The 24,122-nt window shown below is 51.2% G+C and overlaps 7 protein-coding genes across 7 annotated transcripts; 2 read left to right on the top strand and 5 right to left on the bottom strand.

Annotated features, from left to right (window-relative positions):
• Positions 1 to 1,639: 1,639 nt before the first annotated feature.
• Positions 1,640 to 3,814, bottom strand: TGME49_286560 (U6 snRNA-associated Sm family protein). Its single transcript, XM_002369241.2, has 4 exons — positions 3,524 to 3,814; positions 3,093 to 3,271; positions 2,491 to 2,562; positions 1,640 to 1,879 (listed from the first exon to the last, which is right to left on the bottom strand). Exons 2-4 carry the CDS (start codon positions 3,178 to 3,180, stop codon positions 1,740 to 1,742), a joined length of 300 nt encoding a protein of 99 aa, XP_002369282.1. The 5' UTR covers positions 3,181 to 3,271; positions 3,524 to 3,814; the 3' UTR covers positions 1,640 to 1,739.
• Positions 3,815 to 4,675: 861 nt separating this feature from the next.
• Positions 4,676 to 7,220, bottom strand: TGME49_286570 (hypothetical protein). Its single transcript, XM_018781987.1, has 4 exons — positions 6,874 to 7,220; positions 6,350 to 6,405; positions 5,835 to 5,921; positions 4,676 to 5,388 (listed from the first exon to the last, which is right to left on the bottom strand). Exons 1-4 carry the CDS (start codon positions 6,938 to 6,940, stop codon positions 5,287 to 5,289), a joined length of 312 nt encoding a protein of 103 aa, XP_018637779.1. The 5' UTR covers positions 6,941 to 7,220; the 3' UTR covers positions 4,676 to 5,286.
• On the top strand, positions 6,684 to 12,648 carry TGME49_286580 (hypothetical protein). The gene has a single exon (XM_002369243.2). The coding sequence runs from the start codon at positions 7,880 to 7,882 to the stop codon at positions 10,745 to 10,747; it is 2,868 nt and encodes a 955-aa protein (XP_002369284.1). The 5' UTR covers positions 6,684 to 7,879; the 3' UTR covers positions 10,748 to 12,648.
• A 1,308-nt stretch (positions 12,649 to 13,956) lies between these two features.
• SPM2 (microtubule associated protein SPM2) lies at positions 13,957 to 17,997 on the bottom strand. Its single transcript, XM_018781988.1, has 5 exons — positions 17,584 to 17,997; positions 15,967 to 17,307; positions 15,734 to 15,835; positions 14,720 to 15,399; positions 13,957 to 14,023 (listed from the first exon to the last, which is right to left on the bottom strand). The coding sequence occupies exons 2-4, from the start codon at positions 16,756 to 16,758 to the stop codon at positions 15,220 to 15,222; spliced, it is 1,074 nt and encodes a 357-aa protein (XP_018637778.1). The 5' UTR covers positions 16,759 to 17,307; positions 17,584 to 17,997; the 3' UTR covers positions 13,957 to 14,023; positions 14,720 to 15,219.
• A 131-nt stretch (positions 17,998 to 18,128) lies between these two features.
• TGME49_286595 (hypothetical protein) lies at positions 18,129 to 18,800 on the bottom strand (the record flags this gene model as incomplete). The annotated part of the gene is made up of 2 exons (XM_018781989.1): positions 18,129 to 18,336; positions 18,733 to 18,800. 2 exons carry the CDS (start codon positions 18,798 to 18,800, stop codon positions 18,129 to 18,131), a joined length of 276 nt encoding a protein of 91 aa, XP_018637776.1.
• TGME49_286600 (hypothetical protein) lies at positions 18,134 to 21,810 on the top strand. Its single transcript, XM_018781990.1, has 3 exons — positions 18,134 to 19,666; positions 19,792 to 20,058; positions 20,445 to 21,810. The coding sequence occupies exons 1-3, from the start codon at positions 19,025 to 19,027 to the stop codon at positions 20,700 to 20,702; spliced, it is 1,167 nt and encodes a 388-aa protein (XP_018637777.1). The 5' UTR covers positions 18,134 to 19,024; the 3' UTR covers positions 20,703 to 21,810.
• TGME49_286610 (ribosomal protein RPS14, putative) lies at positions 21,683 to 24,003 on the bottom strand. The gene is made up of 2 exons (XM_018781991.1): positions 22,810 to 24,003; positions 21,683 to 22,404 (listed from the first exon to the last, which is right to left on the bottom strand). Exons 1-2 carry the CDS (start codon positions 23,438 to 23,440, stop codon positions 22,079 to 22,081), a joined length of 957 nt encoding a protein of 318 aa, XP_018637775.1. The 5' UTR covers positions 23,441 to 24,003; the 3' UTR covers positions 21,683 to 22,078.
• Between the last annotated feature and the right edge of the window lie 119 nt (positions 24,004 to 24,122).

Genomic DNA, 24,122 nt, shown 5'->3' with positions numbered 1-24,122 from the left:
TAGACGTCGTAACCAGGCAAACGCTTGCGTACAGACTTGCATGAAGTATGTATCTGCTGAACGAGTGTCTTGCAAACCGTCCACTGTTTTCGAGATACATGCTGCTTCTCTTCATTCCTTTATCTCAGGCCACTTCAATGCTTGGTACACAATCCATGTAGTCGTCACTCCATGAACTCGACTTTTCGATTGAGCCGCTCGCGTCCACCGTCGGCTTTGCGAACCCGTCGCTGTCCGTCCTCTGGCGACACCTGCGTTTTTAACTGATGTGGAATAACTCTAATGTGTAGTATATTGAAAGGCAACACTTTCAGCTGTCCTAAGCAGTCCAGTGGGGTGGTGGTGTACAGTTTCTTGATGAAGCAATGTGTGAATGAAGTTGTGTGCAGTCCCGTTAAGGTGTTGAGGGGGATGGAAAAAGGTAAGGTCATACATTCATAAAGAGACATGTGCTAACCTCTTCTCTAGAGTAGCTCGCTAGCCCGGAAGACTAGATCTTTCGACGATCAGCTCCACGCATCCACGACACCAACACCATACGGGACTATATCACCGTCGAATCTCGTCAGACGATACTGTTCAGGCCAACAGACCCCGGCTGTAACGGACTGAACACATAGAAGCCAAGGCAGCGCAGTGGGTGGCGCGAACACACTAACCGAGTTGTGATGGCAAAGAACATGTACACTACTCTACAGCGGACGGAGAGTTGGCGCGGTCACAATATACAGGAATGGCGTACACTGTCGATAGACACGCGGTGAACGACCCGCCGGCGTGGTAGTTGACCGCGGAGAACACCGCAACATTCCAGCCACAGACAGGCGAAAAAAAACTACTCTGCCCTAGCCCTCTTCGGTGTGGTTCTGGATTTTGAGCAGCTATTAAGCAGTTCATGTGTCTGTTTTATGTGTACACGATACATATAAGGGAACCAAAAGCTGAGCTTTGATTCAGAAATCACCCGAGGCCAGCGAGCATGACGGTGTGAGTGGCTTGACAGAGTAAGACCCTCACAGCAAAACACTACGGCAGGTATTATCTGACAGAAGAAACTTCCCTCCTAACGTATGTGCGCTCTATCAGCTGACCAGAGGTGATAATCAGACCACATAAGCGCTGTGCACGTCGACTGAGTATCTGCCTGCTGTATGGGGCAGTGCACTGTTCGTAACAGGTATCATGTCAGGTTGTAATCCTCTGTTTCGATGAATAATACGGCAATTCATGCTATGTGTAAACATTCTGTTATCATTTCTACATCTTCTTTGGGTCTGCCGAAAACTAGAAGCCAGGAACATCCCACGGGCTCTGGATTTGCTCGGACTCAGGGGCCACCTCAAGTGTGATTCAGCGGATCACACTCTTATGTGCTCCACAAAAGACGACCGCGGGTGTTATTTGACCCCTTACGACTGAATATCAAGGGCATAGCATCTAGTCCAGCCGCTAAGGGGCCCGCTCCTTTTCTTTCAGCAATGTCGATCAACAGCGGACTGCGCACTCAGTGCATTTCTTGAGTGCAACCGGTATCTTCAAAGTCTCATGAATCTGAGAAGAGCACAGTCCAAGGAAGTGGTGTCTTGCTCTCACACGCGCAAGCTGTTCTACAGCGAGTTTATCGGAAGCAAAGTGTGGTGCACAAAGCAGGTGCGAAGAAGTCTCGACCCTCAACTGATCATACTGCAGATGGTGTTTGCACTGTTACAAAAACGATTTTACGCAACAAAGTTTCCCGCTTACGAAGACGCGTCTACAAACGGATTCGCTATTTCTTCTGTGCCGTCCACCGGCGAAATCAGCACCACAGCAGTTCCACGAGCGACTATCAAGCCCAGGGTTCGGGTTTGATCTAGCAGCTTGTATGGGTCCTCAGGATCTGCGAAGACACAGACACACAACGCTTTCCAACTAATACCATGAAAACAAGCACTGTCGCAATCGTTTACATCCAGGACAAGCCGTTCTACTGGCGCTCTTGCATCCGTGCGCCTGATAAACCAAAAACAGTTTCTAGCACGGACACACACAAACCCAACAGTATCGTGTACACGTTTTCCGCTGGTTCTCATAGATCTTGCTTTCTATACTTGGTTCAACCAGTCATCTGGAACATAGGCAGAAGCCCCACTTCAGTGCAAACAACTGTACGTCAACTTCCGCCCGTAACACAGATTACCACCCTTTGTCACTGGTTCTTAAGTGGTGCCGAAAAACTTGGCTTCTCCCCCAGTACTGCTTACGAGATTGCCTTCTGTCCATTGTGCTTCGTGCTTGATGTGTTACGCTTGCAGCTTGTCACAGTTCTGGTTGTCTTGCTGCTACAGTTCTCCGTCCACACAACGCCATCTACACACCATACAGGTAAACCTGGTAATTCATTCACTACCTCTGCACAAGTGTAACCACGCCATCTCTATCCTACAGACAACCTCGCGACGACCCGGCGCAGAAATGTAACACAGCACGGCATAAGACACGGTAGCTCACCTCTCAGGAATTCTTCAGTTTCGTCGAGAACGAGATTCGAGACGGCGTCATGTCCTTTCAGCACACCCGTAACTGAACAAAATAAAGCAAATAATCCCAACACTACGTCGAATTGAACATACTTCCGCATGTGATGCTGTTCTCAAGTACACGGGCCACGCCACATCTATGAGAGTCCTTGCAGCGATATCAGACGTTGCGTTTGCCTGGCAACGTCCACAGCCACCCACACAAACCACAGATACGATATCAGTCTCCCCGTGGTTTGGCATCGCATCGCTAGTACGCCTTCTCTTTCCACAGGAACCTTACGCAAACCAGGACTGGCTGTCAATCCTACCACAACAACTAACCACAACTTGTACTCGAAATCCTCGCACAGGCGCACAAGAAGCCACCACCCCTAGGCTCCCAAAGCGCTAATGAATCCTGTCGTCCCCGGATTTTCTCCCACAAAAAGCTGTGGCATTGCTGGCCGGTCGCAGACTCTGCGACTGTATACTCGCTATCACCGCTTCGCTCCTCGAAGAGCAGTTTAGCGCTTCAAGCACCATCGTAGTTAAGCCGTTCCCCGATAAATCAGAGTCCCCTTGGCAACTCACTCTCTCGCCCTCCACTGAATTTGACTCGAACGCGCTGGTTAAGGAACTTGTTGAGGTCGATGACCGACCGCGCTTCTTTGCTTGTCATTATGTCTAACTCCAGGAGGTTGCGACGGAAGCCAATAAGACGAGAAGATTAAAAAACCTTCTGTTTTGTGATTGCGCTTTTGAGCTACTGCCTGTAATCAGGACACGTCCACGAGCCAGTCGACGAAGCGTGAAACAAGGAAGGCGCCCAAACCGCCACCGCCGCCGCAGAATTGCAACTCTGCCCCGGATGCCAGAAAGAAGCGAGTCTACATCAGCAGCGCCCCCCCAAAACTGGTGAAAAATGTATATCAAAGGCTTTGCATGTACCGGCGAAAATAGAGCTTCCGGAAAAGCAGTGAGTTGCTGGTTACGTTGTGTCGAGCGGCGGTCTTTCGACTTACCGTAGGCAAGTCTACGGTTCTGACAGAATACTTGGCATCACAGGTGTCACTCGCCCCTGTGTGCCGCCTAGAAACAAACGAATGCTGAGCAGCAGCTGAGTCTGTTTTCGGGAAAAAATGACACTGTCTTATTGTGGAGATCTACGGTTGTCCGCTGCGCAGCGCGGTAGGAGCAATCAGTGGACCTTGTGAAGAAAAGCAAAGCAGAGCTCGTCTGTTCCACATTGAGCGGTACCACACAGTTGTCAGCAACGTATTAAACAATGAAAACCACAAAGCTGTCATTCTTATAGGGAAAACGAGGCAGGGGAGTCAGGTTGAAGGCCGATGCTAACCCACAACCGATTTGAATATGAAACATTACGCATGTGCATGCAAGTCTTCCTCGCAGCCAGATCTACAGCTGGCAGAGACATACTAGCAGTCGATTGTGAACTAAACTTCAAACTTCCACCAAATTGGAATTTTAACAACTAATCCCTGTGGATACTGGATATATATTAGACGCTAACTTTAATTTTCACCACTTTTTTTCGTTTTTAAACACTTATGACCTCCCACTGCGAGTGTACATTATGTACCTCCTCTATTACCGCAGAGTCTTCCAAATACCTTTCAGGGAACACGGGAACACCGAGAATTCCCTCGCTTTAGTGGCATTTAGCTGCCATTAGCAGTATCAAATGTTGGAATGCAACTGCCGCTTCCTTCGCTCTGCCACTTATTCACAATGTACTGTCCTGGCCAGTGAGGAACGTACGCGACACGGAGCTGCGTTGATACGATACGCAAATGGGTGGTATGTGTGACACGCATTCTAGAAAATAATGCACATGCGATGGATGAGAGTCAGTCAGTGACTGTGAAGAATATTGCTGTGGGTGGATGCTAGTCAAATGCCCTCAGCACTCGTTTCTGTTGTGCCCTTCAACGCTTAGAGAAGGGCCCTTCTGGCCATACCAGTCGATCAGATTTGGATGATAGAAAGGTATGGTCAAGAACTAAGCCCCTGACTTGGAGCGCGGTGGCAGCCCTGAGACTCCAGAAGCTGGGAGATCTGGCTCACGTCAAGAAGGGGTTGGGTACGTGTGTAACGCTGTCACATAGAAACGCTTTTCAAAGCGCAAAATTACCAATGGATCCATTTATATACCGACAGTGAAGGTCTTTGTTGAGATGTGTATCTTGCTCCACAACTTCGATCGATCAATTCCGTGGTGCGGCATAGGTGGGTCTGGAGTGGATGCCAACACCCGAACTGTAGCATGGGGACGATGAAAAACGCCATTCAGCCAACTGCCGCACTGATGCTCCTCCTTTACACCATATGATGCATATAACACAATGATTTCACTAAAACTGCTGCTGATTCAATGATGACGCTCCAGTTCACCATTTATGATGGAAGATCGACGTGTTACTTGTTGCTCCATGGGACACGCAGAGTCAAAACAAGCTCCGAAAATGCTGCGCACCTAAGGACAACTCCACAGAGAAAGATGAGACCAGGAAATGGGTTGTAAGGCGCATGTTGCGATTGCCGCAAACTGTAAACTTTGTAAATACCTCCACAGTGTCGGATGTACTTGCCGCTACGGAAACAGAAGCTACTGTGACTGATAAGATTCATCTAAGAAAAACGTCCAAGGTAGTCAGAACCGTAGGCAACATACCATAACCCAGAAAAGCGGGCTTTTGAACGATAGTGTTGACTTACGAACCGAATTCATTAAATGATGAAACAGTACGTACCGTGCTACTCTCTACGCGCTCCGACGATTTGTCACTATGGATATGGGTATCCAAGATTGTCGTGAGATCAGCATATGCCCCTTAAGTCTGATAGAGTTGCTTGTGAGAAGGTGCTGAAAGTAAAACGCCGAGACGAGATAAAAGTACTCTTTTCGCACTCTCTGGTAGATGAGCACCAGCCTTCGTGCCGTTCGATACGAACATGTGACTGCGAGGAAACCGGGTAGCGCGAAGGGGTGCTCCTTCAGTACCACTTCTCTAACGAAGAGAAACACACTTTACACACAATAAGAATGATGCAATCCCCACTGAATGTTGACCTGAATGCGCCGCCGACGTCGTGAAGGAGACCAGCTAGATGCCTCATCAGCTCCATGGATGGCTCGGGTGTTCATTTTCACGAGCACAGTACTGTCGGCGTGTTACAACGACTACCGACGCTGTTCAGTCGTTTCCTCGTACATCACTCAAGATACACAACCAATGCCATACCGTGAAGCAGCAACACCTACGCATGGTTTTGGTTGTTTTCTATTCCATGATGTTCGTCCTTCCTTACACGATGCTCGTCGAGGTATCCGAACATTCTCGCCGAGACAGAATCGAGCGAAGAGCAGAAGCAACAGAGTGAAGGGCGCCTCTCTCGCTGTAGAAGACGTGCAAGGTTACTCAAGGTTTCCGTTACTGGAACTACTTCAAGGCAAGGAATTGATGTTTGTTCCAGTTCCCTTTGGTAAACACCGTCACCGATTGGCGGAGGACCACAACAACTAGCACTTCACAGGAACTAACACACTGATGTGCCAGTACCGCCGCGGTCGACGTCCAGTTCCCCGATCAGCTGAGGTCCACCCAGAAAGCGTGAAATGTTTTACGACTTTCTCTTGATAACTGAAACAACTGGAGAGAACACACGAGAAGCAACGGATAAATGTACAGCGGTGCGACGTAGCGATTGATTCAGCAACGGCGTGGCCAATTCACGCACACTTGGTGTTCGTGAATGCGTTTTCGGAGTTCATTGTAGCTACGGAAGACCTGACACACTGACCAACACATCGGAAACTGTTTTACCTGGTTGTGATCGGAGACTGCGCCACAGCTGCGTAGCCTAGAGCCAAAGGCTCGTCCTGAGAGGTGCCATGACAGCGAATGTCTGACCAGCGACTGTGTGTCGGACGAACGTTTGCGGGACTGTACTCTTGTGCAGTTCAAGCTGACTTTACCACTGAGGGGTGTGCCAATGCGAGAGCCTTGTTCTGAGTTACGACTGGAACCAACAATATCCCGTAGGTGCGGCGCCCTGGACAACGCAGCGCGGTTAACGCCGAGTGAACATTCCCTCATTACTGCCACACCAGAAACGTCACGACGGGAGTGTCTCAAAGAACTGTTCCGTCCTATGACATGAAACTTGGACAACGAAGTTGCTGAAAGTATAGGAGTCCAAAGGCACCCCAAACCGCGTCCGTACAGACTGCAAGCCGAAGTTTTTTGGATTGGGCGGGAATGCACTCCAAACGCAAGTGCAGGTCCTTGACCCTGTTTTATTATTACCGCAACACCAATCAGATGTTGCGTCAGTTGTTCATTCTCACCTTTCAGCGACTGCTGCACACCAGTTCGCGCATTTGTTGCGCTTCCTCGATTTCGGGTGTCTGTCATCTTGTCTAGTGACACGTCGGTCCACGCACACAGCGCCTACTTACGAGTCAGAAGGCAAGAAGTGACTTTTTCATTACGCCTGTAGGTGTCTCTGGGAAGCTAGCGTTGAAAGAGAATTCATCTTTACGGCACACCGATAGAGTACAAGGTGTACCTGTAATTACTTGCACATGAGTTCGGAGTGGACATCGCAGGAGCAGAAATGTGACCTTGCTATTGAGCGGATGCGCCGTGGTCGATGCTCAGACTAGTGACCTATTTATTCAGCAAAAGAACGGATGGCGGGCGAGATTACAACGGATAGCTTCAGTTCCGTCTCTCAAGATTTCGATGATGCTCGTCCTTGCTCGTTATTCCGCCACAGTTAGCCCCATGCCATTAGCGCACAGCCCTGCTCCGGAATTCGCTGACGCAGCGCACTTACATGACAGCTTCCACTCCGCAAGCTTCGATTGCGCACGGGAGTTTCCGCCACCTGAGTCGCTCGACAATCGCGATGCAACGGGAGCAGTGAGTAAATCACCTCTCAGCTGTCGAGCTGCATTTCCGAATCTTGATGTGGAATTAGGCTTCACCGCACAGAGCGCTTTTTTCCATCCGCCGATGTTTCAGACGACACACTCGCATCCGTCGAGCAAGCCGCGTTTTTACGTTTGTAGCTCTGCCCGACTGGACCTAAATCTGAGGAGCTTGACGGTGCGCACTGTTGCTGAATCCGCGAGAAGTGCTGCCAGCGGCCTCAACAGCGTGAGGTGTGATTGAATGATGTGCGCTTTCTGTTGTCACTGAACGCCCAATTCTGCGCTTCTTGGTTTCTCGTGCGGTAGTACGTAGTTGCGTGTTGACGGGCAGTTGGTGGCGTGGTGAGCCGGACGAACAAGTAGCACGCGAGTGGACGGGATCGTCGTTTTCCCCACCGGGATTCTCATTTAATGCAGGATGGCTCCTCCGCGTGATGTTACCCCGGTGTCACCGCGGTCACCCGCGGAGACGGACACAGCTGTTTGCTCGTCGGTCATTTGTGGCTCTGAGACTAAGCTCGAGGAATGGCCACACCCCCGGTTGCCGCCCTTCTCAATAGACTACATCGAGTTGCGCTACCCGAAAGTTGCTATTTTCCACAATGTGAGAGATCAACCTATTATGCGATACACATGGACCACTACCACGGGCCCTGCCCGCGGTGCAGTTGTTCTTCTTCATGACCAGGGCACACATACTATGTTTGAGTGGCTCAAGCACTTGCCGCCGCTCTCTATCGAAGAGCGCCAGCAGATGGAAGAAGATACGGAAGCCACGGAAGTAGAGAAAAAGGAGTTCATGCGCTTGCGTAAGGCGTCACACTATGAGGACTCGTGGGTGCAAAAATTCAATGACGCGGGCCTGGACGTGCACGCGATTGATCTCCAGGGCCACGGGCTCTCGAAGGTCGTCGAAGGGAAGAACTATGAATTGCCGTCTAGTTTTGATGAATTCGCTGAGGATGCTTGCTGGCTCCTCGAAGAAGTTTGCCGCAATTCAACTCTGCCCATTTTCATCATGGGACAGGGTCTGGGGGCGACGATTGCTGCGCGTGCTGTTGAGATGCTTGCCCGCCAAGGGAAGCTGGGGAAGCCCCATGTTCCTCCGGCGAAGCCTGCCGATGCAGTGGGTGCTTCGGAGCAGTCTACAACAACAGGGACTTCGCAGAGTTCTGAGGCGGGACGCGAGGTTCCGGGTATGCAATACGCCACGGACCCTCAGTACTGTCTTCACAGGGGCAAGGGAAAGAAGGAGGTTCCAGTGGAGCACATCACAGTGCAGGCACGCCCAATCCCGATTGCTGGACTTGTGCTGCTGTCCCCTCTGCTTACGCTGAAGGAAATCACTCCCGAGGAGATGCGTAAGGGAAAAGGCAAACACACAGAGGGAATTATGACACGAATTGCGCGCTGCTTTGGATCTACCCGCGATTCATCCCACCCACTAGGGGGCTTGATGGGCTTCCGGATGCATCAACAAAACCCACTCATGCCCGAATATAATGTATGGTACAAAAACGACACCATGACAATCAAGGGTCTGACTCCGCAGACGATGTACACCCAGATTGCTCACGGCATCGATTCAGCAATGGATGACGCCCGATGGCTTCTTACGCCCGTTGAACGTGATTCAACGCAGACCTTTTCTCTGAAAGACTGGCAAGAAAAGCATCGTCGATGGATGGAAATGATGCGCACAAAGCGCCCGAACGTTTTGGCCACTGTGGTAGGCGAAAATAAAAAGAATGCTTCCGAAGCTCCGGACCTGGCTCCCTGGCTCAAGGACGAAGTTGAGAACCAGGACTCGTCCGTGAAGCCTTGGCGCCTGCACGAACTGGCAGCGGCTCAGGAGGCAGAAAAAAACGCCTCTCGTTTGCCTCAGGAACGAATTCTTTCGGAGAGGGCAAAGTTAGCGTACTATGTGAACGTTCTGTTAGTTCAGAGTCTGGCGGACACAACTGCAAATCCCCGTGGCGCTGCGTACTTCTTCAAGAGGATTGGAGGCCGCATCCAGGGCTCCAGGGATATTCTCGTTCAACTGGGCGAACTTCCAGAGGAACAGGGACACAGCGGATCGTGCGTGTCGTGCGTGCATCCCGATGCTTGCCAAGAAGATGAGTCTGAGAAGGACACTGCGGTTGAATTCAGCACCGAGAACGACGACAGTGGCTATGTCGAAGTAGTCACAAATCGCCCACTGAGCGCGGAGTTGTCTGTTCAGTCCCAAACGTCCCAGCCGAGACCAGTATTGACCCACACCGGCAGTCGGTCTTTCGGCGAGACTCAGGATTCACGGTATGAGGACACTGTGGAGGGCCTTTGTCTTGGGTCCGTCACTTCGCATAGTGGGGAATCTGCACATGAGAACAGCGAAGCGAGAGACGAAGCTGCGTCACACGAAGATGCGCAATCGCAAGAGACGGCGCAAGGGGACAACCAAGGCGTACATGAGCGTGTGAAGAAGCTGATGGAGGTGAACAAGATCCTCGACAAAGAAATGCAGCTTGCGACTATGGAAGAAGGGACAGATGGTATTTTGCGCCCAGGCACGTTTGTTCGACCTTCGCACTTGAGACGATTTGACACAGAAGACATACAGAGGGCGAAGCGCGAGGCGGCGGAAGGCTTCGTTGGAGTCGAGGAAGTCCAGTGGGTGAAGGAGGTGCCAGCGAGTGGTGCAGGGCTGCTGGCGTGCTGCGGAGGCTCTACAGGGCGAGTGCAACGCGTTGACCTCGTCGAGGCCAAGGTGAGGCTGGTCGATAAGATTGTCATGATGGAAGCCACTGATACGGTGAAGGCAATGATCCAAGAAATCGAAGAGCGTGAACGTCTTCAAAACGAGAAGGCAAATGAGAGGAGACAGCTAGGCGGCTGGTTCTTCAACTGCACCGCTGAGGAGAAGCCGGCTGAAAAGCCCGTACCGGAGCCCGTTATCAGTCAGCAGAAGCGGCTTTGGAGACAAGTGCAGGGGGTCATCGTTGATGAGAGCGGTCGCCGAGTTCCTGTCGAAGAAGTCGAACGCCTACGAACTCAAAAACCAGAAGACTACATGCGTCTTTTCTTCCGTTATGGCGCTGCAACCAGCAGTGGTAATCATGCGCGCACGGCCATGTGGCTTGTTCCGGATATGTACCATTCACTTTGCCAGGAGGACAAAGAGGGCAAGCTTGTCTCCAGGCTTCTTGACAGGTGGATTCTGCCAGTACTCGGTGACCTAGAAGAGCGTGAGCTCGTCTGGCAAGAAATGAATCGCTCTGCTAAGGACGTTGAGGCTGCACAGTGACTGGTACACTAAACCATCACCGGGCTGATATCCTTGTTATTGACTTGGCCCGAGGACAATGGCGTTGGTTATTTAGTATCGCAGTTGGGCGTACACGGAATGGCCTAAACACATGATACGGGAAGGCTACGGAATACGCAGAAAACGGCGGTATGTGTCGGCTGGTATCGGCGGCATCGCCACATTAAAGCTCAGCCATTAAAGGACACCGGTGCATCGATGGAAAAATCGTCTCAACTGGCAGGCTGGAAATAGTAAACTGTTGAATACCCATTCCAATGTTTCCTGATGGTGTACGCTTGCGGCGATCGACTGGCAGCGATTACCTGTAGCCAGGCATCGTTGTGCGGATGTCAGATTAGCACTGATGTATGTATGTGTCTACGCAGAATCACCGTACTACAGCTTGTGCCACCAAACTTTCCGCAACGTTGCTCCCACGTTGCTCTCAGCTCTGCTGAGTTAACAACACTATGCAATTAGGGTGCATGAGGAGAGCTGTACTCTCTTATAACCAGACTCCCATGACCTTACTTCGTGTTCATTTCCCGCCGTTCGCGCTCAGCGTCGGACGGTCATGTTCTTTGTTTCACCGTGCGTGTAATCCTGGACTGGCGTGCGCGGCGTTTGTCTAGCAAATTTGTGAAATAAACTGTACATCTTCAGGATAGCGGCCCCCAAAACCGTGGTGCCAACTCGTATGCAGCTTCAAAGAACAAGCCATTTTGGCTCTACGCTTTCAAAAGGGAAACACATTGAAACCGGTGCAGGAAACGACATGACGTCTTGCATCACGAACAAGCAACAAGGGGGATGACGGCCGTCCGCGAGCGACCGCACATCCAGATCTCTTAAAAGAGTCACCGTCATTTGTTGACTGTCATGTTGTGGTCGGGATACAACTACCCTGCAGTGAATCTGAGCAAAGACAGTGGCCGGGTAACATTCAATAAACGCAGGAATGCCCTCAACAGCTACGCACATGAAGGGCAGTTGTTAGAAGAGAGACAAAGTCTCACTCAAGTCTGCTGGATGAACTGGTGTTGACGATGGGCTGCACTGGACTGACGCCCTTTGACACAGAAGCCGGTTTTACGCGTTCCCGTTTGAGGGCGTTATGATCCCTCTTTCTAAACCAGCCATGCCGTAACACTCCACAGCGAAACGTGTCCCGGACTATCGTTCTGTGGGGTGGATGTGACTGCGGATCACTCCATGAAAAGGGCCTAAGCCGACAGGTACCTATGCTTGCTACAAAAATTATTTGGACACAGCTCGATGACATCGATACAGCAGGCAGAAGTAATTATTGTATATATGTAATTTTACATATGTGAGTTCCTGCTACACGCCATGTGGACGATACAGACAAATGGACGACATTGTGCAGAAACTCCTGTGGGTATGTAGTGTCACTGGAGAGTATCTTCGTCCTAGCACGGCGGAACAGTTTATAACCGGGACCTCCCATATGTGAGACATGAGGTGCATCGCTTGCAAGATATCTGTTGGTAAAGGCATATCTTGCGTAAATAGAAGTTGGTCTCTATCCGAAAATTGAAGGGGTCCTGCAGGGTACTCAAAATGTGGAATGACGCAACGATAATCCAAACCGTTTTCTTGAAAGGACGTGTGACACTTCTTCGTCACTGATGTGGAAGTGACACAAGCGTCGCGCGAGGTTTCCAACGGTCTGCCTGGAGATGGGTGAAACCACCAATAAAAGGTTTAGATACCATCATTCATTAAGATACCGCGATAAAGGCATTATCACGGACACAGCCGTCTTGAGGCAGTTCTTTACCGTTAATGCCACCAGTTATTGTTCTGCCGATGTGCTGTGTTTTTATGAAAATCGTTTCTGTTTACCAAAGAATAAATGTTTGTTTATGATTTCGACTGTGATACAATTGCTGGCAGGTAAAACAGCGAGGGACTTCCTTTAATGATTACAGTTAAGGTTGCACTACAACGCGAAAACGTTGAATGCACCGTATGATGACATGGCAGGGACCGCAAACCACCCATGACGGGAGTGGGCCGTACTGCGTACGAAAAATTACGTATGGCCTGCAACGTCAGCTGGCTACTAGGGCCGGACCTCGGTTGACAAGCACGCACACGTCCCCATTACCCCGAAGTCATTTTCTGACAGAATCCTGTTCTGCGCTCAAAGAAACTGCAATGACGTCCTCATGGAAGCTGTCCATCTGGTCCCGGATGACGGCATATATTGAGTATTTCATGTCTCGACCCAGGTTTTCTCTTCTATGGATCGCTACATCTCTGCCCGGATAGGCAACTCGACAGATGTGCAACGGAACGACGAAACTCCGTCTGGGCAAAACCCAGACTGTCCGGAGTCGACAATCGTCTATGAATCACGGACGTCATGCTGCTCCGGGTACACAAAATCCAAGTAAAACGCGGTGGTCGCTCCACGCAGAGAAGCAGTGCACGAACCACAGGTCGACTCTGCCTCGGTTTCCGTTGAGCGCTCGTGGATTCTGTACCAAACGATCTAAAATCGTGGTGTCCGTTTGTCGTTTATATGTATGTATCTAGTTATGCTTGTCAAGTTCCTTGTATGTTTTAGCTCACTGTGTAATTAGGATCGGACCAAAAGGGTTCACAGTGATGACAGCAACGCATACATTACACCTAGAACACAACCGATGGGGGAATAACTTTATTGTGGTCTGTCTCAGAAAGGACCACTTCCAATACGGTGGTACTGATCATATTAGCATCTGAGTCGTAGTTGTCTCTCGTTAATACGATTGATAACGGTAATCCATATATCACGTGTAGAAGCTAACGTCTGTGTAATGACGTGAATGTCGTACGGTCTGTACCTACGTGACTCCTCAGTTTAAGCAGGACCGTTTTTATCTGAACTAAAGCCAGCATACTCAGTTGACAGGTTTGTTGAGCCACTGGTTCACTACAACTAGCTTGTTGCGGCTTCGTACCAGACTGTTTGTCTTTGTTCTATTAATACATGGTGCTAAAGTAACTCATCTGATTGGTATATTCCATCAAAGTGCAACTGAAGCTGGATATCCAAAAGGTATTGATCTACCGCAGGTTCGGTGGCATCCAGCGTATATTTGAAGAACCAGTGTCACGTATTGAGGGATCACATGTAGTCCCGCATGCCGCCGCCGACATAATCCTGGCAACGATAGCCCAGACGTAGGTTCCTGAAATTTATGACCTACTGTCTTAACGTTGTTTCAGTCTACTGGTATCCCTCAGTTGTGAAAGAGGCTCTCTCTGTTGGATCGACTCGAGGCACAGGACAAAAGCAAACATGCCAATGAGTTCAAACGAAACGTGCGCTGAAGCCTAGGAGACGTTCAGAGAAGATGCGTTTGAAGATTTCATGAAGCGCGACACCTCAAAGACCAACAGAACGAGCGCACCCCCCCTTTTAGCATTTGACAGTCAATTATACGACAAATTTAACGTGAAATGGAATCACCTACCGGCAAGTCCACAGTCACGGTGAAACTGTCACTCTTCCTCTTTACGCATCGTACACAGTGCATGCCCTCTTTGCTTAGCTAACAACGCAGCGACAAACACGCTTATCACGCCAGCAACTGCATGTGCTGCCGAATAGTTCCATGATCTTCCTGTCAGATAGCATTGAGCGTCGCGGACTAGAGGTCCTTCAACAGAGCAGCCTGTCATTTGCTGCTGCTCTGAGGGAGACGCCCCTCCAGTTTGCGGAACTTAAAACAAGGAACTCAAGAGAGAAAGTAGAATTCGAGCTCGAGTTCCCAAGCCGCTTTTTCACCTTACACAGTACCGTTCTAAGGACTGTCTCAAAAGTCTTCTTGGAGGCTGGCCCACACTTGCATTTCCATCTTGTTCGTGGTACGTTCCCGCCTTGCTCATGCCCTGTCGATGACTATTCCCAGTTCAACACCAACATATTTCCCGGTTTAGGCAAATGTTCAATCTTACATGGTCCCCTCAAAGCAAAGATCTAGACTGAACTGGTAAGGATGTTCTGCCTCGCCTCGTTTCGCCTGGTCCAATACCTCTACCGCCTGCCACTGCCTTATAAATGTCTTTCGTGAGCTGGTATTCATATAACCAGCACGCATTCATGTTGTAGATAACGCTACTTCATCCCTTCAGGGCCTTTTCTTGAACCTCAGCTCTCTGTGTCTTCTCATCTCATTGCAGCTGGGCCTAGTGGTTCCCCGTTTTCGCAAACAAATTGCCGACGTTCGAACTCTAACCGTATACTACTCCCGGCCGCATGGCTCCCTAGGCTCTGACTGTTGTTCCGCCCGCGCTGGCGGAATCCAGAGGGATCTTCACAGACGACGAAAATTCAGTGTAGCCGGTACTGTTCGTGATCCTGCCCAAGACAGTGACGGTAAATAACGGCATTCTGGGGTACTGCACGAGTTTCGTGCTTCAGGAGGCTGCAAAGTTGATTGCTTTGTTCTGGGGCATCACAAGGGGGATTTTTTTGCGTGATCCACCTGGCAGACGAGACGCGACTGAACACGAGGTTGTGGCAGGTGCTGCAGGATCCTGTTTGTGGGCCGATGAAGCCAGGGAAGCGCAACGTGGCGCCTGCTCTGTCCCAGATGTCTTATTGTCGGTGCATCACTGCTAGGTGTGAGCCAACTCTGAAAATAAACACAGTTCATAACAGTCACAGCCACTGTAGACCGCATCTCACAACATAGCATGAACTTGGCCAGCTACGCCACACCCCCAAACCACACATGCACCAACTACAAGGAGCTGATTTTGAAAAGCTCTCTTTACCCTGGCCCTGCTCGACGTGTAGTTATGCATATGTCCCGTGAACATTCGTGTCACAGTGACTCAAGGCCAACCTTATGTCTGAGGTCCCAAATCATAGAAGACCCCTGACTCTGTCAGTGGACGACGCGGTTATGAGGTCTAGTGCCAGCTGCCAGTAAATTGACCGAAATATGTTCTGCTCAAGCCACTTACGTCCTGGCAACGGAGCTGGCTTCGTTTCATGCAGACACTGGCCGCCGTCTGAGTAAAGGACGGCTTGTGAGGAAGTTCCGCGCCTTTGCGTGGCACTAGACCCTGAAGCAATAATTTGCACATCCACGGGAGACAGATGATGCCAGATTTATGCAGTAGTGGATCGCAAAACGATCTCGTTCACATAGCTCTGGGGCTGGGACGGTCTCACCCTTCGTTTTAGATCCACTTACCAGCGGTGTACTTTCAATGTTGCTGACTTGCTTCTGAGCGCTAGTAGCTTTGTGCGATCTCGTACTGTAGGCATCGAAATTGCAGAGGCTGATGATCGCAGCTGCCGAACCTGGCCGTCGTGCTGTCATGATTTCAGTCCGGCCGGTGGTTTTGTCAACCACCTCGAATTTGGTGTAGAACGCTTTGTGAAGCTCGTCCGGACCATAATGCCTTTGCAGGCTGCGGCACTTAGGCTTACACTGTTGCTGCAAGTACGCGGCGACGCGTGGATGCTGGAACTCGGGGGAATCATCAATTGGACGGCCGTGATGCTCAAGGACATCGGAAACGAAAACCGACTCATTCTTTGTCATGAGACCACGCTTTTTACCAACTTCCGCGGACCATCGGTGAGACGGCGTCCGCAGCTCATTGATTCCATCGCTACGCATACCAGCGTAGTCGTCCACACGCTTGCGATCCAGAACAGCAGCAACTGGATCAGTGTCACGAGGTATCGTTGCTGACCGTAGAATTTCGTTGACGTTATCTCGGAGCGCCGTACAACTGTAGGCGGTGGGACCGCGAGGAGCGTGTGCTCGATCTTCCGGTTGCTGTGACATCGCCAGGCGAAGTTGGGTCAGCCTTCTGCTTGACACGCCGGCAGGCCGTGCGGGTTCGATTCCTTGGTGAGACACTCGGGTTACACCGGCAGGAGAGAAACACGCCCCGCGCGATACGTCGGCACTGCGTGCGACATATGCCTTGCTTCCATGGGCTGCAGTCGCCCAGGCATCCAGAGGCAGCGCCATAACGGATGGAAAGAAATAAATTCAGCAAGAAACACCGAAATGAGTAGAGCGCAAGCGCAGCTCAGGTAGCTTGCCCCGCACAATGGCGACCACTCTTAATAAGCACACAAGATTCGCGGCTGCCGCAACCCAGGATTTGACAAACCACGAGATGTCACAACGGAGACACCGCGCCAGCGAGACAATAACGTTCGGGTGTGCCACGCCCATAGACTTGAAGCGTGCTGATATAGATGGAATTTGTGGAGGGCATCAGATGCATTCGACTCCGAAACGCGCTGCAAGTTTGCGGATGGTCGCGAACCCTGCGTCGATTGTGCGGTCCAGCCACAAGACACACTGTGGTGCCAGTGCAGAACCGCGGTTCCCAGTGCACAACTTTTTTAGAGAAGCCAACGCTGCCAAGCGAGAAAAATTGATTCGAGCCGCAAGACAAAAAGCTCTACATAGTGCTCGGACGAAGTCATTTGTCTCAGCCACAGCGGCAGTGACAGCCCCGGTCTTGCCTAGTAGGACGATGACTTTGGGCAACGACTCAGTTGTCTTAGCCTGCACCGCACGCGACTGACAATACACGCAGTCCGAGAATTTGCTGTTGAGTGCTGTAAAAAAAGTAGCAGACATTGATAAAGATGAACCTGCCCGTGAATAACATCGAAACACATAGAAACTACAGTGGAACGCTCATCGAATGTGCCACTGATTCTTGCCAGCCACCAAGGAAGGCGTACACGACCAGGGTCCGTTGGCGGCAGCTTAAAGCTGTAATGTCTGTAGAATCTACGCTCCGTACTTTGCCTTCTTCAACTTGTAACTCTGACCTACCAAACTCTTGAAGTTAAAAACTCTTTTCCCCTCTTCTGGTCGAAGCCAAAAGTCGAAAATCAACTGAGCGAAGGCTCAGTTTCCCGAAGCATAAGAAATCGAGCTGCTGGGACGGAGTCACACGATGCACCTTTAGTCCTTGGCTAGGCACATTCTATGAAGCTGCAGCGCGGCACAGCAACCACTGCGGACACAGCATAGAAATGGTAGTGCCCCGTTCCGCAGAGACTGTGATTGGCGTCCTTAAAAAGTGTACAGAGGAACGGAATGAACCTACTGCGTACCAGAAGTAACAGTACACGGTATCGCCTACGTCTTGGCACTGCGTCGACAGTACCAAGCAACTAGTATCTCCCGATGACCCCCGCACATGAGGCAGTTGCAGAGGTCGCTGCGCAACTGCGTTCACCGACGACAAAATGAGGCAAGAGGTGAAGTTGCGGCCGGCGCTCAGCGCAATGCTTCAAGCTCATTTTCCGTGCAGGTTGCAAAACGTCGACCGTCCACCGTCCGGATCTGCCCCCTGCGCACCCGGTGGACTGAGGCTAGCCACCGGTGCTGTTGCTCAACGTCGAGTTCCCTTGCAGCTGGCTGCATTCTGCTCTCGCCGTGCTAGCTAGACGCGTCGAGACATGGACCGAGTCCGGCCGTGCCTTGCACCCAGGCAGGTCTATCGTGGCCATAAAAGGGGGCCATGCCGTGCTCGAACATCGTGGCCGGAGCCGACCTCGATCGTAAGCTTTCTGTAGGCAGCTGTGCAGAAGGTTGTGCTGGGAACATTGCGGCTACCGGAGAGAGAGTTGTTGCTGCTAACCAACTGTCATGCCAGCCCAGCGAAAGTAAAATAAGAGCCCATCCACGGCGGTCCAGTGGAGCAATTTGTGAGTTTCTAGGATTTCTGACTTAACTTTTGAATTCTGTCGGAATCCTGCTTCCTTATACAGCAAGCACGATGCCTATTTAGGAAAGAGTGGACGGCGCAATTGCATTTTTTCAAGCTGAACGCGGCGGCTCCGTTGCTGCTGTCATCACAACCAGCTAACAGCCTGTGTTGCGACGCTATTTCAGAGCCTTTCTGCACCATCGTAGTTTAACGTGCGTAACTCAGTGCAGCATCCTTGGGGTACGTGGTAATACTCTTGCACGCACTTGATATTGATTTTGACGTTGAAAGGTTTCGATTTGTTGCCGAAGTACGCGTTGTGGAGCGATGTCATTGCTCAGTCTACTCAAGTGATCCACTGGACGTGGTCTGCCTCGGTCTCGTTCTGTCTCGTTCGCAGTGCTTTTTGGGTTCGGCTGTCACACTAGTTTCGATGCGCGTTTTCTGTATCGAGAAAGCTGCTGCGGCAAGACAGTCTTCGGTTGTTCTGTGCTAGACAGGTGCGTGAGTGACTTCCTCGAGTTCCGCCTCGGACTGGCCAGCTTGCTCTTTCTCGCAATGGCGACGTCGGTGGGTGGACCCCTTGCAGTGCCAATCCCGGGCACGGCACAGCCCCGGGTGTTCGACCCCACTGGATATGCAGGCAAGCCCTCATTATCGTCGAGGAAAAACACGTGCGCTCAGTCAATTGATGATCCCTGGGAAGATATCATCCCGGAACACCGACGTCCGAAACTCTCCCAGCTGGCCTTTGGTTCTGCGCCCGACATGGCGGGTGTCGCGGCAGGCCGCATGAATGAGATTCATCAGCACACTCGAAAACGCATCAACCCGGGTAAAGGCTATAGTGACGGAGTAAGGGAGCTGCTATACTGCACATCCCCGCAGGGTGACAGCGTTTCTGCAGACTTTCTCCGCGGGAGTACAGGCTGTCCAGCAGGACAGACGCCCTTGTATCCGGCAGTCCGATCCAGCAAGCGGTCGCATCTGCGAATCTGTGCAGGAGATCTAGCGGACCAGAGGAAGCATTTTCAAACAAGGTGGCAAGCCATTGACGGGAAAATGGAATTTTGCACATGCAGAAAAGGCGGTAGTGCGAGTGTAGAGTTGGACTTTAAGCAGCTCGACCGAGACGCAACATACCACACCTGGAAACGCATGCAGGGCGCGTACGATCGTAGAGGAAGAAGCCACCTACAAGTAAGCCTTAGCTAAGATATACTGATGACTCCATCGTTGCCCATCGATTGCCCGTCAACAAACCCTCATTTTTATCGAGCGCCTCGCTTCCCCGTGTGATCTGTGGGTCTGTACATCTGCTGCAGTGGGACCGATTCCTGACTGTCGAACCGGATGCTCATCGAAGCGACAGACTTCCGGTTGTGAAAAACCGATTACCACCTCTTGCAAACCCTGATGGGCCCTTCGAGACACGTGATGTCAAACGCCATCCAATGGAAGTCAGCAGCCTTGACAGAACCCTCTGCCCACGCAAGGGAGAAAAGACGGAGGAAGATGTGGCGACGGGAAAAGCTCCCGGCGCAGCATCTGCGCGTTTCCAGAGCGGGCACTGCGAGACGTCTTCCCTGAAGGTAACTTTCGGAGAAACGAAACATCCCATCGTTATTGCCATGCAGTTCCCTGAGTCTGGCATTCATCTTGGTTAAGTGTACGTGGGCCAACAGACGAAAGTCGGCACACATCAGTGTGCCAAGTAGAGAGCACCAGGTATAAGCTGGCTCGCTCGTCTGCACCCACCAGGTTGTAATGGTGGATTCTGGAAGTATATGACAGGATCAGGTGGCGACCTAACTCCATGAACTATTGGCAGCTTGATAACTATCGTGGAGAGATTTCCGTGTTTCACCGAACCGGGAGGGGTGCGACCAATGGTACATCTTGCCTGAAACACATGACACTGGAGTCCGTGAGTCCGTCAGCGTACTTGTTTTTATTGTTTTTTGTTTGCTGTTCACAGCCGTACCCAGAAACCCAGCCGCGACAGCTGTACAAGAGGGCTCAATACGACAAGCTTAACGCCGACGATTCCATGTACTACATTTTGCGCGGAGGAGCCTGCGGGCGTGCGAGCCAACCCTCGATATGTGACGAATACCCAGCCCAAGTCCCACAACTTGGACTTCCCGCGCCCGAACAGCCTCAGCTAGTTCACGAGCAACAAGCGATCTCCCCGCAGACGCCACAAGACGAAAACAGGGTTTCTCCCAGCAACTAGTAAGCTATTTCGGAGCTAACTGACCGGCAGCCTGGAGCCGAAAATCTTTCGACGCTTCACAAAAAATTCGGGAGCCCGCTGTCCACCATAGCCGCTGCGGGTCTCCCCAGAAACCGCACGCCGCAGATTCGAGATTCGCCGCTTCAAGCATCTATTCTGGCACGCGATTACTCGGCATCTTCAGAAATAAAACTACACCGAGGTCCCTCTCATCACCGGTTGTACGTTTTTTTTGCTACCTCTTGAACGGAATCGTTGCGCGTATTCCGCAAACGGTTTGAGCAAGGTTGTCTAGTGAAGCGACAGGTCATTTCGTCGCAACCTAGGGGACGCTGGCTTCAAGGAACACGATGCATAAAAGCAGACGACCCGCTGATATTCGTTAATGTTGTTTATACTGGCGCCATTTGCCAGCCTGATTCAAGGCTTCCGGCATGTGTAGTAATATCCCCTCTCCACCGGATCGGGAGGGAAGAGCGTGTCTTGTTTTGTACTTCAGCTGACAAGGCCTTGTTCTCCCCCTTACTCGCGCACCTGTGAAATGACCATTTTCCCTCCAAGGAGCCATTGCTCATGGGGTGATACGAGGACTCGCTGCTTCTCGCCGGGGACAGGGTTTTTATAGATTTTCTCATCACGCGTAGAAGCGTCCAACGGGCCTTACTGGCGTTGCCGATACTCTGCCGGATACTGGTGCGTGGCTGATTTTTCGCGCGCGCTCACTTTGTGTGGTACGCCAGCCGTATCACTCTATGGTGAGTTTGAATGGGACGGAAACGGCACCTTCGACTTTTTATGGTTTTTGATCTGCACATCGAAAATACTCTGATCAACGTCGTAGCTTCGCTCTGTCGATCGCCTAAAACCCGACGCGCGATGGAAATATCACCGCAGGTTTGCGCTTTGCCTCCTGCTGTTCCGCAGGAATATGTATAACAGCTTTGGGTGTGGAAGCATGCCGGAGCGCCCGCCAGCGTTTAGTTAGCCCCTCCCCCCCAAACGATGAAATTGGTGCACACACAGTGGGATGTACTGTTTAGAGGGCAAAAGCATATCCTAGTCACAAAGATGGACTTGTCAGTGAAGACGTGTGGACACTCTTGTCAGCTAAGGTGGTTGCATTAGCAGTCAGTTGCGATTTTTTGACGGTGACCTGTTCCACAAGACTGGGGATCTTGTGACCGCAGGTAGAAGTCTGTCAACAGTTTGACGTGCAGAACACTGCGACGCTCGTCTTCGGGGCCTATTGCCGTGTTATACAGCCCTTAAAGGCTGTCGCCGACCTTGTATAATGAGCTGTTACGCGTCCATAAGTAACCAAAACAGTGTCAGTGCACTTCAGGCAGTGACAGGAGTGCTTCACAGTTCCACCACTTCTACCACTCGGCCTTGGTGAATCCAGGAAACATGACATTTCGAACCATGTCTAGCACGTGGTGTCGGCAGAGGCCGAAGAAGCGAAAGTAGCCTCGAGCCCTGCCACACACTCGGCACCGGTTCCTGTATCTTGTGGGTGAAGAGTCTCTAGGCAAGCGCTGAAGCCGGCAGTGCCAGTCCAGCCGCTCATCCATTGACGTCGCGTGCGCCACTTTATACTTGTAGTACTGTCGGAGGGGCTTGTAGTCAATCATCATTTGCTTGCGACGAAGATTCCTCTGGACCTGGGCGTCCCGTAGGCCAACAAAGAGATTGTCAGTGGCCACTGAAAACAGCCAAAGAAAGTGGGCAAGCAGCAGTCGTATCCCACTATGCTGCAGCTCTGTCGCTGTGCATGTCCTCTCCTCGAACACTTGGGCAGTAGCCATTGTGCGGCTTCATCTCGCCTAGCTGCAAGAAAACTTCAGTTGACGGAGAAAACTTCAGAAGCCAAGAGAGTCTCACAACGGTACTTGCGGCCAAAGTGTTCGAATACCTCCAACTGTACGCTGAGTCTGCTGTTATCAGCAGAGCAGAATGAACCGTAACGAATCTACTCGCTGCCATCTTATGTGTAGCAACACACCCAAGGCTGGATGTACCTCCTGTACGCTTCGGTGATGCCTTATTTCATCGGATGTAGATGTTACATACGATGCCATCAGCGGAGTAAAGTGCCATTGTTACTTACGCTGATATCTCCTCTGCTTCACCATTGCTAGCGCAGTTCGCCGACCCCCTCCATATGCATCCGGCTCCTTTCTCGAATTTGACCATGTCTGCAACAGATCGACTTGCTCGAAGTTCGATGAAACCCTGATCGGATATGCATTTCCTAGAAGCATGTGCGCGCATGTTCCCGAGGAACCGTTACGGGTACCTCTCTCTAGGGGGAGAGGACGAGAAACAAAGTTCGAGTTGGCACCATTGTAGTGCGAACCATTGCAAAGGGAATGACAGGAGGACAGCGGACGAAGCCAGAGTGTGAACGTCGGGGGAGGCCGGGAGGAGAAAGTAGAGAAACAGAGGAGCAAGGAGGACGGGCGAAACATAAATGACGCTACACGCTCCGAATGTGGGTCTGCTGCATTGTTCGGTAACGCAGACGTTGCTGAAGAGAACGAAGAAGGTCGGGGCAAGTGAGCGCCATCGACGAAACACACAAGGTGTTTCTGTGAGATGCCTCCGGTACGCCTCCCCGTCTGAGCTGAAAAAGTCACCCTTTCATTGGAGTACAACAAAGAAACGATAAAACAAAACCTAAACAGCAACGCCAAAGTCAGGGACCGCGCCACAACCGGAGGACAGAAGAAATACCGCATGCTTGCAGACCGCCGAAGCTTCACAGGCACTAGAGGGAAACCATGCTGTCGCAAGTGCCGCGAATCACAGTCGTGAGGGCGAGATAGTCTGCTTCAGTGGAAGCATAAGTGGACAAAGCAGACCATGCGAGCTCTACTCCTGGATAAACATTTTTCTTGATGTGTAGAACAACGGGAAGATTTGAAATATAAATTCAAAATAAGCGGGCATGGGTACTCTGCGTTTGTGTCGTAACGCGAAACACGGCGGCGGCAGACTTCAGCAGCACACCGGGCAGATCAGCACCTCAGCGGGGCTAAAGCACCATAGCTCACGCCTGGACAGAGAGTTATTCTCGTCTGCATTCGCTTTCCTAAGTTGCATATCTCCGGTCTCGAGTGGAGACAGCGACTCTAACCCTCATCTTGCAGTTAATATAACTGCTGATGCACTGCTGGTTGGCGCGAAACACACTTCATGCAAGAACAGTGTCACCTGGGTTGAAGTCTATACGCTGTTAATATGGACATACTCCCGTTCATGCTTTATAGAGTTTGACGTGTCTTTTTAGCCAGGTGAAACGTATATCCGAACATGTGGACGCAGACAAAGGCAACTTCTCGCAGGAGTCGCTTCACCAGTTTACGTGAACTACGCTTGGCAGCGGGAAATGCATGCAGGTCCCTTGGCCTGCATCCTGCG

The sequence above is a fragment of the Toxoplasma gondii genome, chromosome V (assembly GCF_000006565.2).
Source record: "Toxoplasma gondii ME49 chromosome V, whole genome shotgun sequence".
Taxonomy (NCBI): domain Eukaryota; phylum Apicomplexa; class Conoidasida; order Eucoccidiorida; family Sarcocystidae; genus Toxoplasma; species Toxoplasma gondii.
Note: the sequence above shows the minus strand (reverse complement) of the source record. Positions and strands in the feature narration are given on the sequence as shown.